The sequence below is a fragment of the Leptidea sinapis genome, chromosome Z (genome assembly GCF_905404315.1).
Source record: "Leptidea sinapis chromosome Z, ilLepSina1.1, whole genome shotgun sequence".
Lineage (NCBI taxonomy): Eukaryota > Metazoa > Arthropoda > Insecta > Lepidoptera > Pieridae > Leptidea > Leptidea sinapis.
In genome coordinates, this window is record NC_066312.1 from 3,940,038 (window position 1) to 3,957,319 (window position 17,282).

General features: G+C 34.3%; 1 protein-coding gene across 1 annotated transcript; it reads left to right on the forward strand.

The window, feature by feature from the left end:
- The first annotated feature begins 80 nt into the window (after window positions 1-80).
- On the forward strand, window positions 81-13,763 carry LOC126978771 (alpha-enolase-like). Its single transcript, XM_050827831.1, has 4 exons — window positions 81-272; window positions 2,289-2,511; window positions 4,029-4,118; window positions 12,431-13,763. Exons 1-4 carry the CDS (start codon window positions 97-99, stop codon window positions 13,709-13,711), a joined length of 1,770 nt encoding a protein of 589 aa, XP_050683788.1. The 5' UTR covers window positions 81-96; the 3' UTR covers window positions 13,712-13,763.
- Window positions 13,764-17,282: the final 3,519 nt, after the last annotated feature.

A 17,282-nucleotide genomic window follows, 5' to 3' on the forward strand; every position in this document is an offset into this window, starting at 1 on the left:
GCCCTACGAAAACATCCCCTACATTTCGCTCAGTAGTTCAGTACCTCGCGAACTGCACTTCGGGTTAGCTATCCGTTATGGTGACGAAGTGAGGCTATGAAAATGGATACCGTAAACGGTAGCTGTCTTGACCTTGGTATTCTCCCGGGTAATTTAGATGTGTCACAAATATCAATGAACAACTCAGATATGTTCTTGTATGACGACTCTTCTATGTCTGATGGCAGCCTGTACGCGAGTGACCAAGAAAATCATTCTACTCCTAGAAAACGGTAAAAATATTAATTAATAATTTTCTGGAAAATAAAAGAGCGCATGCAAATGGGTTTCTATATTATTTTATCACAGCGAAATGTTCTTTACTTCTAATTATTGCGATTTTATTTTAATGTCAATTATTTACGTTATTTTGTGTTTTAATGGGTCTTTCTCGTAAGATTCTGTTTTATTTTCTATAATCGCACATTATTCGTTGAAACTATCCTATTGTAATGTTGAATCAGCGAGTTAAAATAATATTGAGATTTTTCAGAAAAAAAATAGCTATACCTTACAGGCAATCATTATCATTCCAGCAAGTTACTTTGATAGGTCATTTTATGGGTGTGGTTTCCATGAAAAACACAAAGTTTTGTACATTTAACAGTTACAACTCAAAAAAATACTTAGATTTTGTAAGATAAATGATTTTTTTGCTAATGTAATGAACTGTCTTATCAATGAATGCTTTATCAATCCGAAAATTCTTCTATAAGTCTGAGTAATGACACCTCAAAATTAAAGTAGGAAAAAACATAGTCATTGCACACAAAATTTTGTTATGGGACAGCAAATAATTAGTGATTGGACAAGGCTTAATATTTAAGATTAAATTGATGTAAATTATACATAGAAATGTAATAAATTCTATATACATTTTAATAAAACAAGATAGAATATCATGTAAACTTTTATTAAAGTATTTTATCAGCATAATTTTTGTAGCATAAAACCTGACCAAAAAATTGCAAGATAAAATTAACATAGAAAAATAAATCAGTTTCAATAACTATTGATAGTTACAATGAAATTAAAGCAATCAACACAAATAAACCACATCTTTATACACAACTAGCTGACCCGACAGACAATGTTCTGTTCATAATAAAAAAACTCTTTCGGATGGAATTTTGGAAAATCCGAAAATTCTTAGCTGACCTCTACTCGGTTAAAAGAATATTCCTACCAAATTTCAAGTCTTTAGCTCTAATGGTTCCAGAGATATCGTGATGAGTGACTATATACGTCGAAATCTCTTTTATATAATATAGATGTAATTTAGTTACTCGTAAGTTTACAGTTATTGGACACTACTGTCCAATCACAAATTTCAGCCATTTTGGGTTTCTATTATCAGAAAACTCAAAATTATCTATAAATACTAATATAAATTACTGGAAACGGTATAAATATGTTAAAAATAAGACTAACAAAAATTATATCTATCTATTTAATTATGTTATATTTTTAATTAAATTTTAAGATGCATACGTGCGGCATGCCGCACCGAACGCGGCGAAACATCTAAATTTATTTTTACGCTCTCATTTATGGCATTACAACTGTTCTATTCAGTAACCTGAAAATTTAACAAATACAAAAGTGTTACCTTACAATCAATCAAATGAGCCAAAATCTTATTATTTAAGGGAAGGTTAGCACTGTCCATTAACTAGTATTGTCCAATGACTAGAACATTATCCTACCTATTCTAAATATTAAATCCTCATTATTTGGAAGTATGAAGTCATCCATCGCATTATCAATAATTCGTCCACCTACTTAACATGGGTATCTAATTAAATCAAGAAATATAATTAATGTCTGCCTGTAAAACAAGTTAGGATATCATCCCCACCATCTGGATGTGTGGCGGTCCTCCACAGTGCGGTTTTCAAGGAGCTTTCTCCCTAGTACTACAAAGCTGTGGAATGAGCTTCCTTGTGCGGTGTTTCCTGGACGATACGACATGGGTACCTTCAAAAAAAGCGCGTACACCTTCCTTAAAAGCCGGCAACGCTCTTGTGATTCCTCTGGTGTTGCAAGAGAATGTGGGCGGCGGTGATCACTTAACACCAGGTGACCCGTACGCTCGTTTGTCCTCCTATTCCATAAAAAAAAACACTATTTATCTCTATCTGTCAACAGTGGTTACTTCCAAAGATTTTTTATGTTTTAATATTATTTGTTAGCTGTACGTAGTTAGTTATAGAGAGCCATATTAATATTGTCCTACTTGTATCACCTAGCTCGGAATATCGGCGACTCCATAAGCGTCGGTCGCGATGTCCCCAACAACAGATTCAGCAGCGCCAAGCAGCAAACCTTCGCGAAAGACGGCGAATGCAATCCATCAATGACGCCTTCGAAGGTCTGAGAGCGCACATTCCGACGTTGCCCTATGAAAAACGGCTCTCTAAAGTTGATACCCTGAAACTGGCTATAGGCTACATCAGTTTTCTGGGGGAATTGGTGAGTCGCATAACCTTTATCTTTTGGATAAATAAGATGAAGAAGCTTATCTTGTGGTAGCTTTAGTTTTCAAGTAACCTTCTATCCTGCACAATCAAAATGTGGAATGTATTACATTTAGGCGTTGTTTCCTGTAACAGTGACGGTGACCATTTACTATAAAATGACCCGCTGACTGATGACTTCAATAAAATAAAAAAATACTTACCGACATCCATGCTCTATTACAAAACTGTACCTTAGAAACATCAGGTGAGGTCTTTTTTAGATTTAAGATTTTTAAAACAACATAAACAACTCAAAAATCAGGTTTTCGTAGCCAATTCCTACCTCTCTAACTATGGAAATAGAATGGGAAGGATATATTCTGTGTATCGGACTGTTATTTTTTTACTTATTGTTGTCAGATTTGTATAATGTGCCTCTGTACTGTAGCCTATATTATGATTAAGTCGTTTAGAGCACTTTTTGAAGTACTATTTTTTTATAAGCCTGTCAGATCCTACTGTTGGGCTAATGCCTGTAGGTCTTACTCCATTTATTGCAGTCCTGTTCCAGCTCCGACCAGGTCTTATTATAGGCATCCAGATTGAAATGCCATCGTTAATGGGGTCTGGCTAAACGTCCTTGCACGTCCTGAGGCACCCAATATGCGACGACCTGTGCCCATCGATCTGTGTGCATCCGACATACTTACATGTCCAGCCCAATTCCACTTTAGCCAGGTGGTTTTTTATCTCCCACATCAGCAATACCAGTTCTGAGTCACAGTTTCTTATTTCTAAGGCGATCGATTAGCTTGACTCCTAGAAAACTGTTTTGACATATAATTTCCGTGACACACGTCGACGAATTTGAAGTACTCTTGCACATACTAAAATAAAAATATAAATAGAAGCAAAACAGAGAGACGATGATATTGATCATTTTGAGAATAGTTTTGATCCAAATTAAAAACCAAGGAGAAAAGTACGAGTACTTTTGTATGGAGCTAACCGATACGCTTTGGGCACCTGTTATTTGTTTTACCCCCTTATTCATAATAGTCTGCTAACTTAAAGCATTGCTAATTCTCACTCTGTCTTCTTCTATTGACCTAAGTCAGAATGAGAAAAAACACTCCTTAGCGGCTGTTTAAAGTTAGCGGACCGTTATGAATAAGGGGGTTAGTGTTTACTGGCACTCCTAGAGTTCCCCAGACAGATGCTGAAAATCAGAGGTGAAGCCAGTATTGGTTTACAGAACAAGCTGAGCATCGGCCGTTTTATTTGCCACACAGCATATTTAGTTAAATTAGGATTAGGAATACATTATTAAGTATTTAGGTTCTAATTTTATGTGGGAATAAAATTTTCTTATTCTTATTTATGAGCGTACGACGTTTGGTGTAACAGATGACAATGAGTATTATTAATATTATGACTTATTCCATTGCGTAAGCTACTGCCCACTCTAATATACTTTGTGATTACTTACCATGAACTGATGCATAATACTTATGTGTGTTCTGCCACCAGGTTCGTGCAGATAGGAACGGCTCGGATACAATGTTATCAGGAAGCAACAATAGTCACAATAAGGAGGAACAAAAGAAGATCATCGTCAGGGGTGAGATACATCAGATTTATTAACATAATATAGAAAGAAGACAGGGTAACTACAAAAGGGACTGGAATAACGTAAACATAAAACATCCATCACGATTCGGCAGTAATGCTAAAAATGGTATTTGACGATCAAAAGTCTTTTAACCTTAACTAGAATTAAATATGTTCATAATCAATATTTCTAGTAGTCGAGATTTACAAAGCTAGACTGAAGCGTGTATGACGGACGTCGCGGTCAAGTCGGGTTATCAAATTAATAATTAATGAATATATTAGTTTCCATGAAATTTGCCCCGCCCACTTCCACCACCAATTACCTACTAAAGTATAAAAATACAGCAAAAGATAAAACCAAAAAAAAAAAAAATATTAAAACGTACAACTTTAATAACGATCCAACTAATCACAGCCGAACAAATATCCAATACGTATCATTAGGTCGACATCCATTGGTGCACATTATCATTATAAGAAGAATCGTAATATTGAATCAAATCAATGTGACTTTATTACTACTACTACTATACTACTCCCGGCTTTTATTTGGTACTATAGTGCGCAGCAATTTAGAAACCGCTATGTGTGTGTGGAATCCGCATGAAAGTATGCAGGAACTTCATCTCGAAAAGGTAGAAAAAGCTTTTCTTATGTACCTTTACAAACGTAGGTACGGATGTTAGCCCTATAATATGTATCCCACGAAATGTCTTCCGGGTACAGAATCAGCAGCAACAGTTTCGTGCAAAGTTCTCAGAGGCGATATAGATGCAACGAGTTTGCATGATGAGCTATGTAGAATATTTTCACCGGATTATCTTACCAGTCTCTTTCACGCGTTTGTACCTACAAGAAACGCGTGAAGGACACTGGGTAGGTCCAGGTCACCCCAGGCTACCCCAGTGTCCATGGCGGGTCATGAAGTGCGAACCAAGCCGTACCATGACGTAGACGACCTCTCCCCTCTGTCCCCTGGGTTAGCTCCCCGTCTTTGTTTGTTTGTGCACCTTTCAATCGATACACCATAGTGCAGCACCCGCATTACTAATCAATTTCCAATCTACAGTTTACTCAATAAACTGTCATTAGTGGTAAAGCATAATTATATAGAAACACTTCTGTATATACAACGTCAGGTGTATATTATAGGTACCGGTCTAATAATTGTATTCATATCTTCTTGAAGTAATAAGGTTACATGATTTTTTATGAGAAAAAGAGACAATACGAGCAAGACGTTCGTCTGAAAGTGAGTGATACGCCCTGCCATTACAATGCAGAGCTACCATCTAATTTACTCACTCCTATTTGAACCCAAGTTTTGGAGCGGCATCGCGATTGTGCTCAATTGATTACCCTAAATCAGTTGCGGTAACTTTATTGTGTCATAAAAATAATTTACTAACTATAAAACAAAGTAACAAAAAAATTTTTTTCTACAACTCTTGGAAGAGAATGACCTACCTTTCTCCCTAGGTGCGTAATATACTAATTCTTAATGACATTACACTAGATATAAAATATAAATATTTAAGTATATAATTTTGTAATTATATCTCTGTATTCAAATCTACCACCCATTCCAAAAACAATGCTTCAGACCTGGGTTGAATGTGGCTACAAACTCAGCGGACTTCTTTTATTTTTCATAAAAAATATGGTTACAAAGTAATATCGTATAATTAAACATATAATTTTATAGGTCCTAACAAGTGAAAAAATTTTGTAGAGATAAGTTATTTTACCTACGTTACTTTAAATTATATATGGAATCTTCGAAGTTAGTAGTTTTTTGTAAACATATTTTATAGAAAATTTGTTGATATTCAGAGGAAACCCTATTCAAATTGGTTTAGCTGTTTCTATGATAAGAAAGCGCAAGCAAACCGATGAACAGACAAAAAGTAAAAAAAAATTGTAACTTTCTAGTTCTATTGGGTAGCCTATGTACGTGAAATATCTTTAATTTCCCGCTCTGAAATTAGAAAATTTAAAAAAATTCATTAGATCTTGACGTCTTAAGGTAGGAAGGAAGCTTCCCTAACTATTCCCGCGATGATATCCATATGTATGTGTGTGTTGTGTATGTATGGATCTATGTATGATCTTATAACTTTCGAACGGCTCGACCGATTTCTTCGCGGTTGGCGCCATTCGAAAGGGATTGACCAAACTTTGATTTTGAATTCCGGAGGACCGATTCGGACCGGTAGATTTTAAGAAATAACATTAAAAAAAAGAACTACGATTTTTATTTTCTTCTATTGTGTTTTTTTAGAATAACTTTTAATCGGCTTTACCGATCGATTCCAAAAACTAATCAGCTCTTAACATCAAAAAACTACGTCGATCGCCACCAAGCTGGTCAATATCAGTTGATTCGTTCCTTAGATTTTTTTTTTGTAATTATTTCAAAATTCCGAGTTGGATCGATTGAACCTTAAATATTATATATGAGGCTCAAAAAACTGTGGCGAATGCCGTCAACCGTCTGAAAATCGGTTCATTCATTCAAAAGTTATTTCCTTATGAAAATTAAAAAAATTGTGTTTTATTAGACATGATTTTAAGAATGATATTTTAAATTACTCCGAAATTTAATATCTCTTCAAATGCATTTTCGGAGTTCTTCTATAAATATCTCACAAACATAGAACAGCTAACTCTTTCAGCTCAAAGAGCTCAAAATAACACAAATTATATTTTTCTTTTTTTTAAACGCCATAAGTACAACCATTTGAACCGTTTGGGTATGGAATTAGCGGGAAGTTGCCGGGATGGCTTTTAAAGTCAACCGTTTTCCTTATTTTTTTTAAATATTACATGAATTATAATTAATTAAAAGTATCATTTTAATATGTGGTTGTTAGATTATGTACTTAAATTATAAACTCAATTTGCCTAAATATAATCCGTAGATACGAGTCACTATTCATCGCTGAGCTCATAAACGATTAGGGAACACTTCATTACATTGATAAGGGCGCGATGTTATTGCGTGTGATAAGGGCATGGTCCAGAGGCCAGGTGCGATCGGTGCGCTTCCCACGAACATCCACACGCACAGGAATATCCCGTGGGATGAGAAACACGTCATTTAATTTAGTTCACTACGGTTATTATAATTACAATCGAGGGCTGATAATAATTGTATATTTTTGTATACACTTTGCTCAGTATACGTAAATAATAACATGTCCTGACTGACTTATTCATCAACGCAGTCTACACTCGATCAATCAGAAAATAAGCTCAAATAGTTTCCCCGATAAAGTTAATAATGAGTTAATAATGCTAAGATTTGGTTTTTATAAATTTCACCCTTGTTGGATGTAAAATTTAAAATCGTACCGAATAGTATAGTAACAAATGTTACGGCCCACAAATAAACTTGGTATAAATAAACCTAGAATATTTAAAATGTTGACTTTATCCTTACACGTATAGTTGATACATTACCAAAACTCTTTAAATCAAGCCTTACCCTGGATAGTAAATTAAATTGGTCAGAGCAGATAACAAACGTAACAAAGCCAGCATTGTTTCTGGCAATGCCGAAAAACGCTAAGGAAGAAATGGGGACTAAACCCTAAATTTACTCCTTTGGCTTCACACCTCAGTCATTAGACTTATGATCAGCTATGGTGCCTTAGTTTCGTGGCGCAGAACACTTCTCACGACGGCACAAGCAAAGCTACAGAGCTGGTAAATGGTGATATTCCGAAAGAGACGGGGTGACCTGGCAAGCAAGCCTAGAAAGAATGCGAGCTGTGATTAGGGCAACACCACATTGTTGTCTTTATAAATGTGATCGAGTTGTTTCTCCTAGCGCTGTCCAAAAAGTCCATATATTTTACATCCTTCATACTTATAACAGCCTTTATACTTTATTACGGGACCGAGATATGCGCTTCCTTCTCTTTCGGAGTTTTGTCATATGAATCCGCACTGTAGGTATACTTTTTCATATAAGAATAAAATAGACACGGCATGTGAAGTAGTTCGACCAGAAAGAACTAGCTAGAAATTAATTTAAATCACCCACCATTTTTCATTTAATTTCCTTTGATTCAAATAGGTATTACGATTATTTTTTTTGTTTTCGAGAAGAGGAGAAAACTTTTACGTATTTAGGTTAAATCCTCCTCTATGCTGGTAGGTCAACAGCTTTTCCAGCGATGACGGGCGGAGGCCGTGCAGGCCAGGTCATCATTTTCTTTATCTATATAAATCCAGTGTCCGGATGTTTGTTTCCAGTAAACTCCTAAACTAATGTACGGATTTTAATGGGGATTACATCATGGAGTGTAGTTAAGTCCAACTTGAGAGATAGGATAGTTTTTATTTCGATTTGGCACGCATAATTATTTTAATTTCCAATATTTGTTTTGTATGGACACATTTTCTGAGAGAATTTATGGACGCACGGTTTGACAGTTCTACTGTGAAACAATTTCATTATAACAACAGGGAGCATATTTTACGAAATAGTTCTTGATGTTATGAAATATAATTGACTAATTCATAGAAAACAGTATTTTATTTATTATGTACAGAACAACGTCTGTCGAGTCAGCTAGTATTTAATACATCAATGGCCTTTGAGTACCTAGTGAATGTCAGATATAAGTTATAACAATTTCAAATGAATCAGGTGCCATAGTCCAATTGTAAATGGTAAGTACTTAGAATTAACTTGAGCCCCAAAAATAATTACATTGTATTTTTTGTTTACAAAAGAGAAATAGAATACATCCCGTAATGTAAACAGGGGTGTGATAAGTACTTACACTTGCGAATCACTCCGTAGCAAATTATTCTCTCCCTTTAAGTGCAGAGGCGGGGTGTATTACAATACTATTAACTACTCACCCCTGTTAGATGTTGATTAAGAGAATAGATCGCTCCGCTCATCTGTGTGTACGAATAATTTTATTATTAGTAATTATTTTGTAATTGTCACTAAAGTTGTAACCGAAGTGTAACATTTTCTGTATCTGTCAAGACCAAAGACTTGTATTGACGGAATGACAACCCGACGTGGCTGACTGTTGACGTCTTGTCAATCAAAATCGGTTACAGTTGCTATAGATTCGCTTATCATACGTATCTTGCTGTATCTTGGTTAGAGTAGTTCTTGGCTTTGTTTGTCTTTACCTAAGCTAATGTCTATGGTCAAGACAGTTTTTTTTTTTACTCGTTACGAGTAAAAGTATAAAGCCATTTCAACCTAAACACTTCGCAGGTAAATGAATTACGAAAAATATACTTCCAAATAGCATAAGTACAGATATTTAAAAAATATTCAATTGTTAATTTTATATAATACTAGCTGACCCGGCAAACGTTGTTTTGCCATATAAATTGTTTTTAGAGTTAGACCGTTTCTTGGACGTTTCAATTTTACATTATTTTTCTAAAGTAAAAGGATTTTTCTAAAATAAACGTCGCCTTAGTTACTCCTTATTACATCAGCTACCTGCCAATAAAAGTCCCGTCAAAATCGGTCAAGCCATTTCACAGATTAGCCGGAACAAACAGACCGACACAATGACAATTTTTTTTTAAATGTTATTTTGGTGTATGACCCGTATGTATATCCATATACATGTAGTAAAAAACGGTTATTTTAATATTAGAAACAGGCACTCCAATTTTATTTATATGTATAGATTATCTGATATGTGCCAAACCGATCATTTGTATCGGTATCTCACGAACCTATAGGTTAAGGTTCCCAAATGCAATAACCGACCTCTGGTCACACCGAATAATTATTAATATCGATAGCAAATTGTACGTTCTTTTGTTTACTTAGGAACGTAATCTATCTTAAATAGATAAAGTCAAATAACGAAAAGAACTCGTTATTTCACCAGCACGAAACCCGAGCTCGTATTTGAGTCAAATTCACACTATTTTACTCTGTTTTTTTGTTATTTTAACATGGATATACCCCCGATTTATTATTGCCCTGATTTAGTATTAACTAGACTTTCCATTACTTCTTACAAGTTCTACGTGCGAGGTAGTCTTATCTTATCTATTCCAAAATCTATTTTGCAACCCTCTAGTGTCGCAAGAGAGTATTGCATTTATGATCCACAATGCCTACGACAAAATCTTTTATAACATAGAAAGCTCCATACCAGTTCTCCTGTACACATTCTAAAATTAAAGTGCCTTCATAATAATACTTACTAACCCTTAATTAGTATAAATAAGGTGGTACAATATTTCTATGGTAAGTAATCAGGCCTGGATAATAAATGAAGTTATCTATACATACATATAAATAAAATTGGAGTGTCTGTTTGTAATATTGAAATAACTGTTTTTTACTACATGTATATGAATACATATACGGTACATACACCAAAATAAGAGTCTGTCTGTCTATCTGTCTGTTTGTTCCGGCTAATCTCTGAAATGACTGGACGGATTTTGACAGGACTTTAATTGGCAGGTAGCTAATGTAATAAGGAGTAACTTAGGCTACGTTTATTACAGATAAAATTCTTTTATTTTAGAAAAATAAAGTAATGTTGCCATGTCCAAGAATATTCTAACTCTAAAAATAATATATATGGCAAAAAAAACGTTTGCCGGGTCAGCTAGTCAAGAATATATCCTTAAAAATTTATAAAAAACGAAGTAGTTTCTGTTGGCTGAATATTATATTATTATTATGTTATACTATAACAACAAAGGGAAAGGGTATGAAATCCCGCAATGCTCGACAAGTGTGCGGCGCGTAATCTTTTTTTCAATTAATGAAAACACCTTATCAAAACGTAATGTAGGATTTACACAGAGATTAAAGTGCACGTGCAGGGCGCGATCAAACTACTCCTTTGTGTGAGGGCTGACGAGTAAAATATTTACATTATAAATATTATTATATAGACTACCAAGTGAACAGAGAAAATATATTAATTACAACCATTTTCCGCAGTTTCGTATGTGTATCAAGAACTCTTTTATTTGACACAGTCATGAGTTAATTAATAATTATTTCTTTTTAATAAAACAAACGCTAGTTGTTCCCAAAGATTATTACAAAAAATCATTGAAAACCTGAATGAAATCTATTGTCGTATGTAAGAATAGCGAGAACAATTCGACGTAATTCCAGAAAAACGTTCCAAACCACAATCATGTCGAAATTGAGTTAAGAACAAAAAACTGACAAAAAATTGCAGCCCTACTGTCACTCTTTAAATGATATCATTACTTAGTAGCTCAACCCAGATGTATGGAATACAATATTTATTAAACTTTAAACATGAATTCCTTAAAATGTGATGTTTGTGGCTTGGAATGTTTTTCAGCAACAACGCGACGTCCAATTATAAACAAAAACCGGAAAAGTGAGAGTGAGACTCGTTTAAAAAAATTCATTACCTTGAGAATGTTTTTTGCGGTATAAACAGCCGAATCTTTTTGTACATTAATGAAAACGTTTGTCACAGCTTCAGACTTGAGTAATTATATCACTTCAATTTTAACTCGATACCTCTGACGGACGTACAACAAAGTGATCCTATTAGGGTGCCGTTTTTTCCTTTTGAGGTACAGAACATTAAAAAAAACTTCATTGTTATCGGATGCTTTTGCAGTAATAAATGATTCAATTTAATATTTTCTCACCTTTCTCTAACCCACCCCTAAATATATTATTTTTATATTTTTGGACATTTTTTTTTTAATTTTATTTTACGTTTATGATTCAGCATTGAGAAATACATACAACTAGAAAATTTCGCCCTTGCACGATCTACAACTATTTTTGTATCGCGATTTTTATATTATTCTGTTCCATCCACAAATCCGCTATAGGTTTGCAAGATGGCAATCAAATACAATAATTGTAGTACGATATATTTGATAGGTTTGAGAATCGGTTGCATCTAGTTTTTATACCCCCAAAATTTTAATTATTGATTTTTTTGACTACTTTATATGGCAATACAACGTTTTCTGGGTCAGCTAGTTGTTGTAATAAATTTCACTTTTTGCATATATAAATAAATTACTTTTATTTTTAATGCGCTTATTCTTTCTCATTACACAGTGTAGGTCAATCCTCTTTCCAAAATTTAATCCATTCCGACTTATCATTTCGAAATTCAAATGTTACTTTTGACTTCTAGCCAATATGTCGATAATTTTGTGTCGACATTTCCTTGTCAAACATTTGTTGTAGTGAACAGATTATGTTATTATATATCTTTATCATTAAAAGTTAAGAGGTTAATAATTTATAATTTAATTATTTTAAACAATAACTTACAATGCCTATCAAAATATTGCTCGCCCGACAAATTCTCGATGCAGTGGGGACGCCTACCATTGAAGTGGATATGGTGACTGAACTCGGGTTATTTCGTGTTGGAGTACCATCAACAGACGCAAAAAAGATCGCAGAATCCGTGCAATTACGCGACAATGACCCAACAGTCTACTTCGGCATGAGTGTAATGTCAGCAGTCAAAAATGTAAACACTATCATAGCACCGGAGTTGCTTAAACAAAACTTGGAAGTGACAATGCAAAAAGAGATTGACCAGTTTATGATATCTCTAGACGGCACTGATAATAAGTCTAGATTAGGAGCGAATGCTGTTATGGCAGTCTCCTTGGTCGTAGCAAAAGCAGGCGCCGCCAAAAAGGGTGTTCCTTTATACAGGCATATATCCGATATGGGAGGCGTTACAAGCATCATATTACCCGTTCCACACTTCACGCTCCTGACCGGAGGTATTCTGTCTTCCAATGGCTTGCCATTCCAAGAATACAGCGTCATGCCGACTGGAGCCGCTTCTTTTGCCGAAGCTATGCGTATTGGAGCAGAAATGTATCGATACGTAAAGAATGTTATCAAGAGCAAGTACCCCGTAGAAAGTACTTACGTTAGTGACTCAGGTGGTTTTGCAATACCCTTAGAGACTAACAGAGATGCTTTGCTCTTCTTAACCGATGCAATCAAGCAGTGTAACTTCGTTGGTAAAGCAGAAATAGCTATTAACGCTTCCGCTACTGATTTCTACAAAGACGGTGGCTATGATTTGGAATTCAAAAATCCCAAATCGAATCCCCAAGACTACATGTCGTCAGACAAGTTGGCGGAGGTTTACCTCGATAATATGAAAGAATTCCCCGTGTGTTCTGTTCAAGATGGCTTTCATTTCGATGACTGGGCTGCTTGGTCTACACTGACAGCCCGAATGAGCAATCAGTTGTTTGGAAATGATCTCACTCAAACAAACCTTCGGAGAGTAGGTTTGGCTGTAGAGAAGAAAGCGGCCAATGCAATTGGTCTTAGATTGAACCAAGCAGGTACTCTTACCGAGATTGTTGACGCGTACAAGCTGCTGAAAGCAAATGGAATCGGTATGGTGGTGTGCGATCGTTGGGGCGACACGGATGACATATTCCTAGCCGACCTTGCTGTCGGTCTTTCCGCAGGTCAGCTCAAATGCGGCGCGCCAGCCCGTGGAGAGCGAGTTGGCAAGTACAACCAAATTCTTAGAATTGAAGAGGAATTGGGAGCATTATCTAAATACGCCGGAAAAAACTATCGCGGACAATTGTGAATTATTTGTTAAAAGTTATATCTTTTGTATTAATATATTTCTAAACAAGTTATATCATTTCTTTGAAGAATACAATACACACTATACCTATTTAATATAGGTAAGTACATTTTGTTGCTTTCTTTGAAAAAGTACTAAAGAACTTACTTACCTGTGTATGCATAATATTTCATGATGCAATAACTTCATTTTGGTGAGTTCATAGTTTACTATTAATAGTAATTTTTATTAGCCGAAAAAGAATGCCGTGTATGGTAATAATATAAAATATAGAGTACAGAATATGACAACCGGCGTAATTACAGGAAATAGTTATTAAAGCTTTCGTGGTATATCTAAACTGTTATTAATGCACTTGTTAGATCGAAGTTTTCAGGGCTGCCACTCGTTCACAACTAGTTTTAACGAGAAAGACGGCGAGTGAGGGACACAAAGATGTGAGATGTTTTAATTTTATTAATATATAATATAATTATTACTTTACGAAATAGTAGTATCATCTAAAAATTATGACATTGAAATGACAATTTTTAAGTATTATTCTCAAGACATTTTTCATCGGTGTTCGTTATAAAAAGTGATTTTGTTGCTTCAGATGTTATATTAAACTTATTTGAAATAACTTATACTTACCAAATTTAATGAACAGTTTTGTTATCTCAATCGTCGTAAGGTAATTTTCCCAGTTCACAACATCTGCAATATTCCGTTGACCATTTTATTTTTACTAATTGCAATTTTAGGGTTTTCGCAAAAAAAATGTTGCAACACCAAATGAATTACAAAAGCGTTGCCGGTATTTAAGAAAAGATTAGTTATGCACGTTCGTAATGTTTCGGGGGTTACATTTTGATTAGTTAGCTCAAGAGTTTTTTTACTTGTTAGCTATAGCGCTGTGTACAATTATTATATATATCATAAAACTTATTTCTTCATTATGTTATCAATATTTAATATTATTTAGGCAACATTCTTGCAGTACAGCGGATCCGCTGCCTACTCATTAGTTTAATAATTCCTCGATTAGTTAGTATACAAACAGAACAAACGGTAATTTAATGAACACGAAATATATTTTTTATCAATGAATTTATCAAATGTCACAGGTCAACCCTATCGAAGCTCTTGCTAAGGGGTATAACAGAGCGCACGTGCTCACCCCTCGCATTATTTAGACCCCATTACCACATTTGCGAAGGTTTAGTTTGCCCCCCGGGACTATTTACGCACTCTAAAAAATAATAGTTGATAAATACATATTCAATGCTCGCCTAAAGCGATTTAACATACACAATGAGAGTTTTCCTTATAGTATCTGGGCGATCTCGATTCTTATTGCGTTAAGTATTATATTTATAAATTGATGCTATTATATAATATGTTTAATATTGATCAATTATTAAAGTTCTTGTTGAAATAAGTACTCACTGATTACAATTATGCTCTCGAGCATAGGTTTCAGAATCTTTCAGCGGTATATGACGTCACTGTTATTTAAGGTAATATGTTGTCATCAGACCAGATAATTTTTATTCAAAATGGTTTGTAATAAAAACACTTGAATCGTCATCAACATTTTTATACATGCAATAAGATAAATAATTGAAGAAACAATTACTTATTAGATATTATGGTCTAAGAGCCTGCGAACCCCAGACTCTCGTTCTCATCAAAAGATAACTTCTAAACAATTCTTTACAAACCGGAATAAAGAAATAATAGCATCCATTAACTTAACACAATTTTACTCACACAAAACAAACCTTATAACTAAACAATTTGTTATGTTTTAAAGTGATAACCCTCACTTCTGGGCTTATAACTAGGTATATTTACAATAGGTACTATGATAAAATTACATTAAAACTATCAATACGTGAAAGTATACCTAGAATACTGACAGCATTTCCGCGTTGGATAGCTAGGCTGATCCGTTGACCGAAATAGAATTAACACCTTTGGAAAACTTTACGTCAATTTTTTCTTCTAGGTGGTGTGCAGGAAAAGAAGCATCTATTTAAATAGGATTCTCTGCATAAATTCTCTTCAATGAATCCGTATACAATTCAAGTAAATATATCTATGTATATATATATGACATGGCCGTTGTTGATAACATCTTGTACTATGATGCTACTAATTTCATAAAAAAGCTTCTTAGTGCGCTCGACGATGATGCCAGTCACTTTTCACAGATATTTTCGCCGATATAGATATTATATTATTAAACTGAATCCTACATTCAGTGTGATAGTGTACGCGCTCGCTCCTACAGCTATCCTACATGCTTGTCTGGCAAGGTGTAGGTTCAAAAATGTCTGGCTTAAGAGGAAACATCATTATCTTTTTATTACCAAAATCAGCTTTTATACTATAACGTTACATTATTTTTTATACTATAACGAATTCTAATTTTATGAACATTAAGGGTATCTGGCACACGGGTTGCCACGATGCTAACAGTCTGGCAATGAATGATGTGATTTTTAGTAATATTTTGAAGGTTATACCAGAAAATCAAACTTTTTTCTTTGATGAATTTAGATCGGTATTATACACACCTTTAGTTCCTTTTATCTGCCAAAGCTTATTCCAAACTTCATTAATAGTCATCGTTCTTACAAGTGTTGGGAGTATGCCCTGACAAAATATCAGCTTTTATAAAATAAGGCTGGTCTGGGGTTCACGGGCTCTTGCCCTATTAGTAAAACAGTATAAATATTAGTAGAGCAGTCAATTCAATTTACTTTTTCTGAAGACAGGATGAAGTTTAAAGAACCATATTGGTTCTCAGAGCCCTTAAAGCTCGGCACGTGTTGCAAATTCGATCTCCAAACAATCATGTGGAGCAATCTCCACGTCTGCTGTGTGTTTGACTAGCTTCCGACCGATATATAATGCCTAATCAGTAATCCTATTTCGGTGAATTTTTGATAAACTTATCTAGTAATCAGATATATTATTTTTGACTATATTAATAATAAATACAGCATCCGACACACAACTAAAATCAATTTTCTCGATCAAAAATAAAATGTTAGTAGACCTTTGTTCGAGGTTTTTAGTACTAAATAAATATTTGAAGTTGATATTAAGTAAAAAGGTAACCTTATTGTATAAAGTTCAAGACCACGTTATTCATAGTAATTGTATAATATTTGAATATATTATAGGCAGTTATACAAATTATTATTATCCATTAACAATTGTAACTATAATCGTGTAATAAAACGAACTAAATGTTTAAAAGAAAACTCGCGCGTCAAAAAGATATATCTTTTTAAGTTATGCTATAAAAATGATGTTCTATGCCTTGTCGGTCACTATACTTGGTAACCTGGAGGTTTAACTAAAACCTACTCTCTTGAATAGAGGAATCATTGGAGTAAAGTTTCTGTTGTTTGTTAGTCTACGATTATTAACAAGGGTTAATATGTTGAACTATTATAAGAAACTTTAAAATTTACGACTCAAAATGATCAAATATGATTTCAATGAATAAAGATATTTTGACTTTGACTTTGACTATCATATTCCGACGGTCGGTCATTATTATAAGAAGTCATCACAT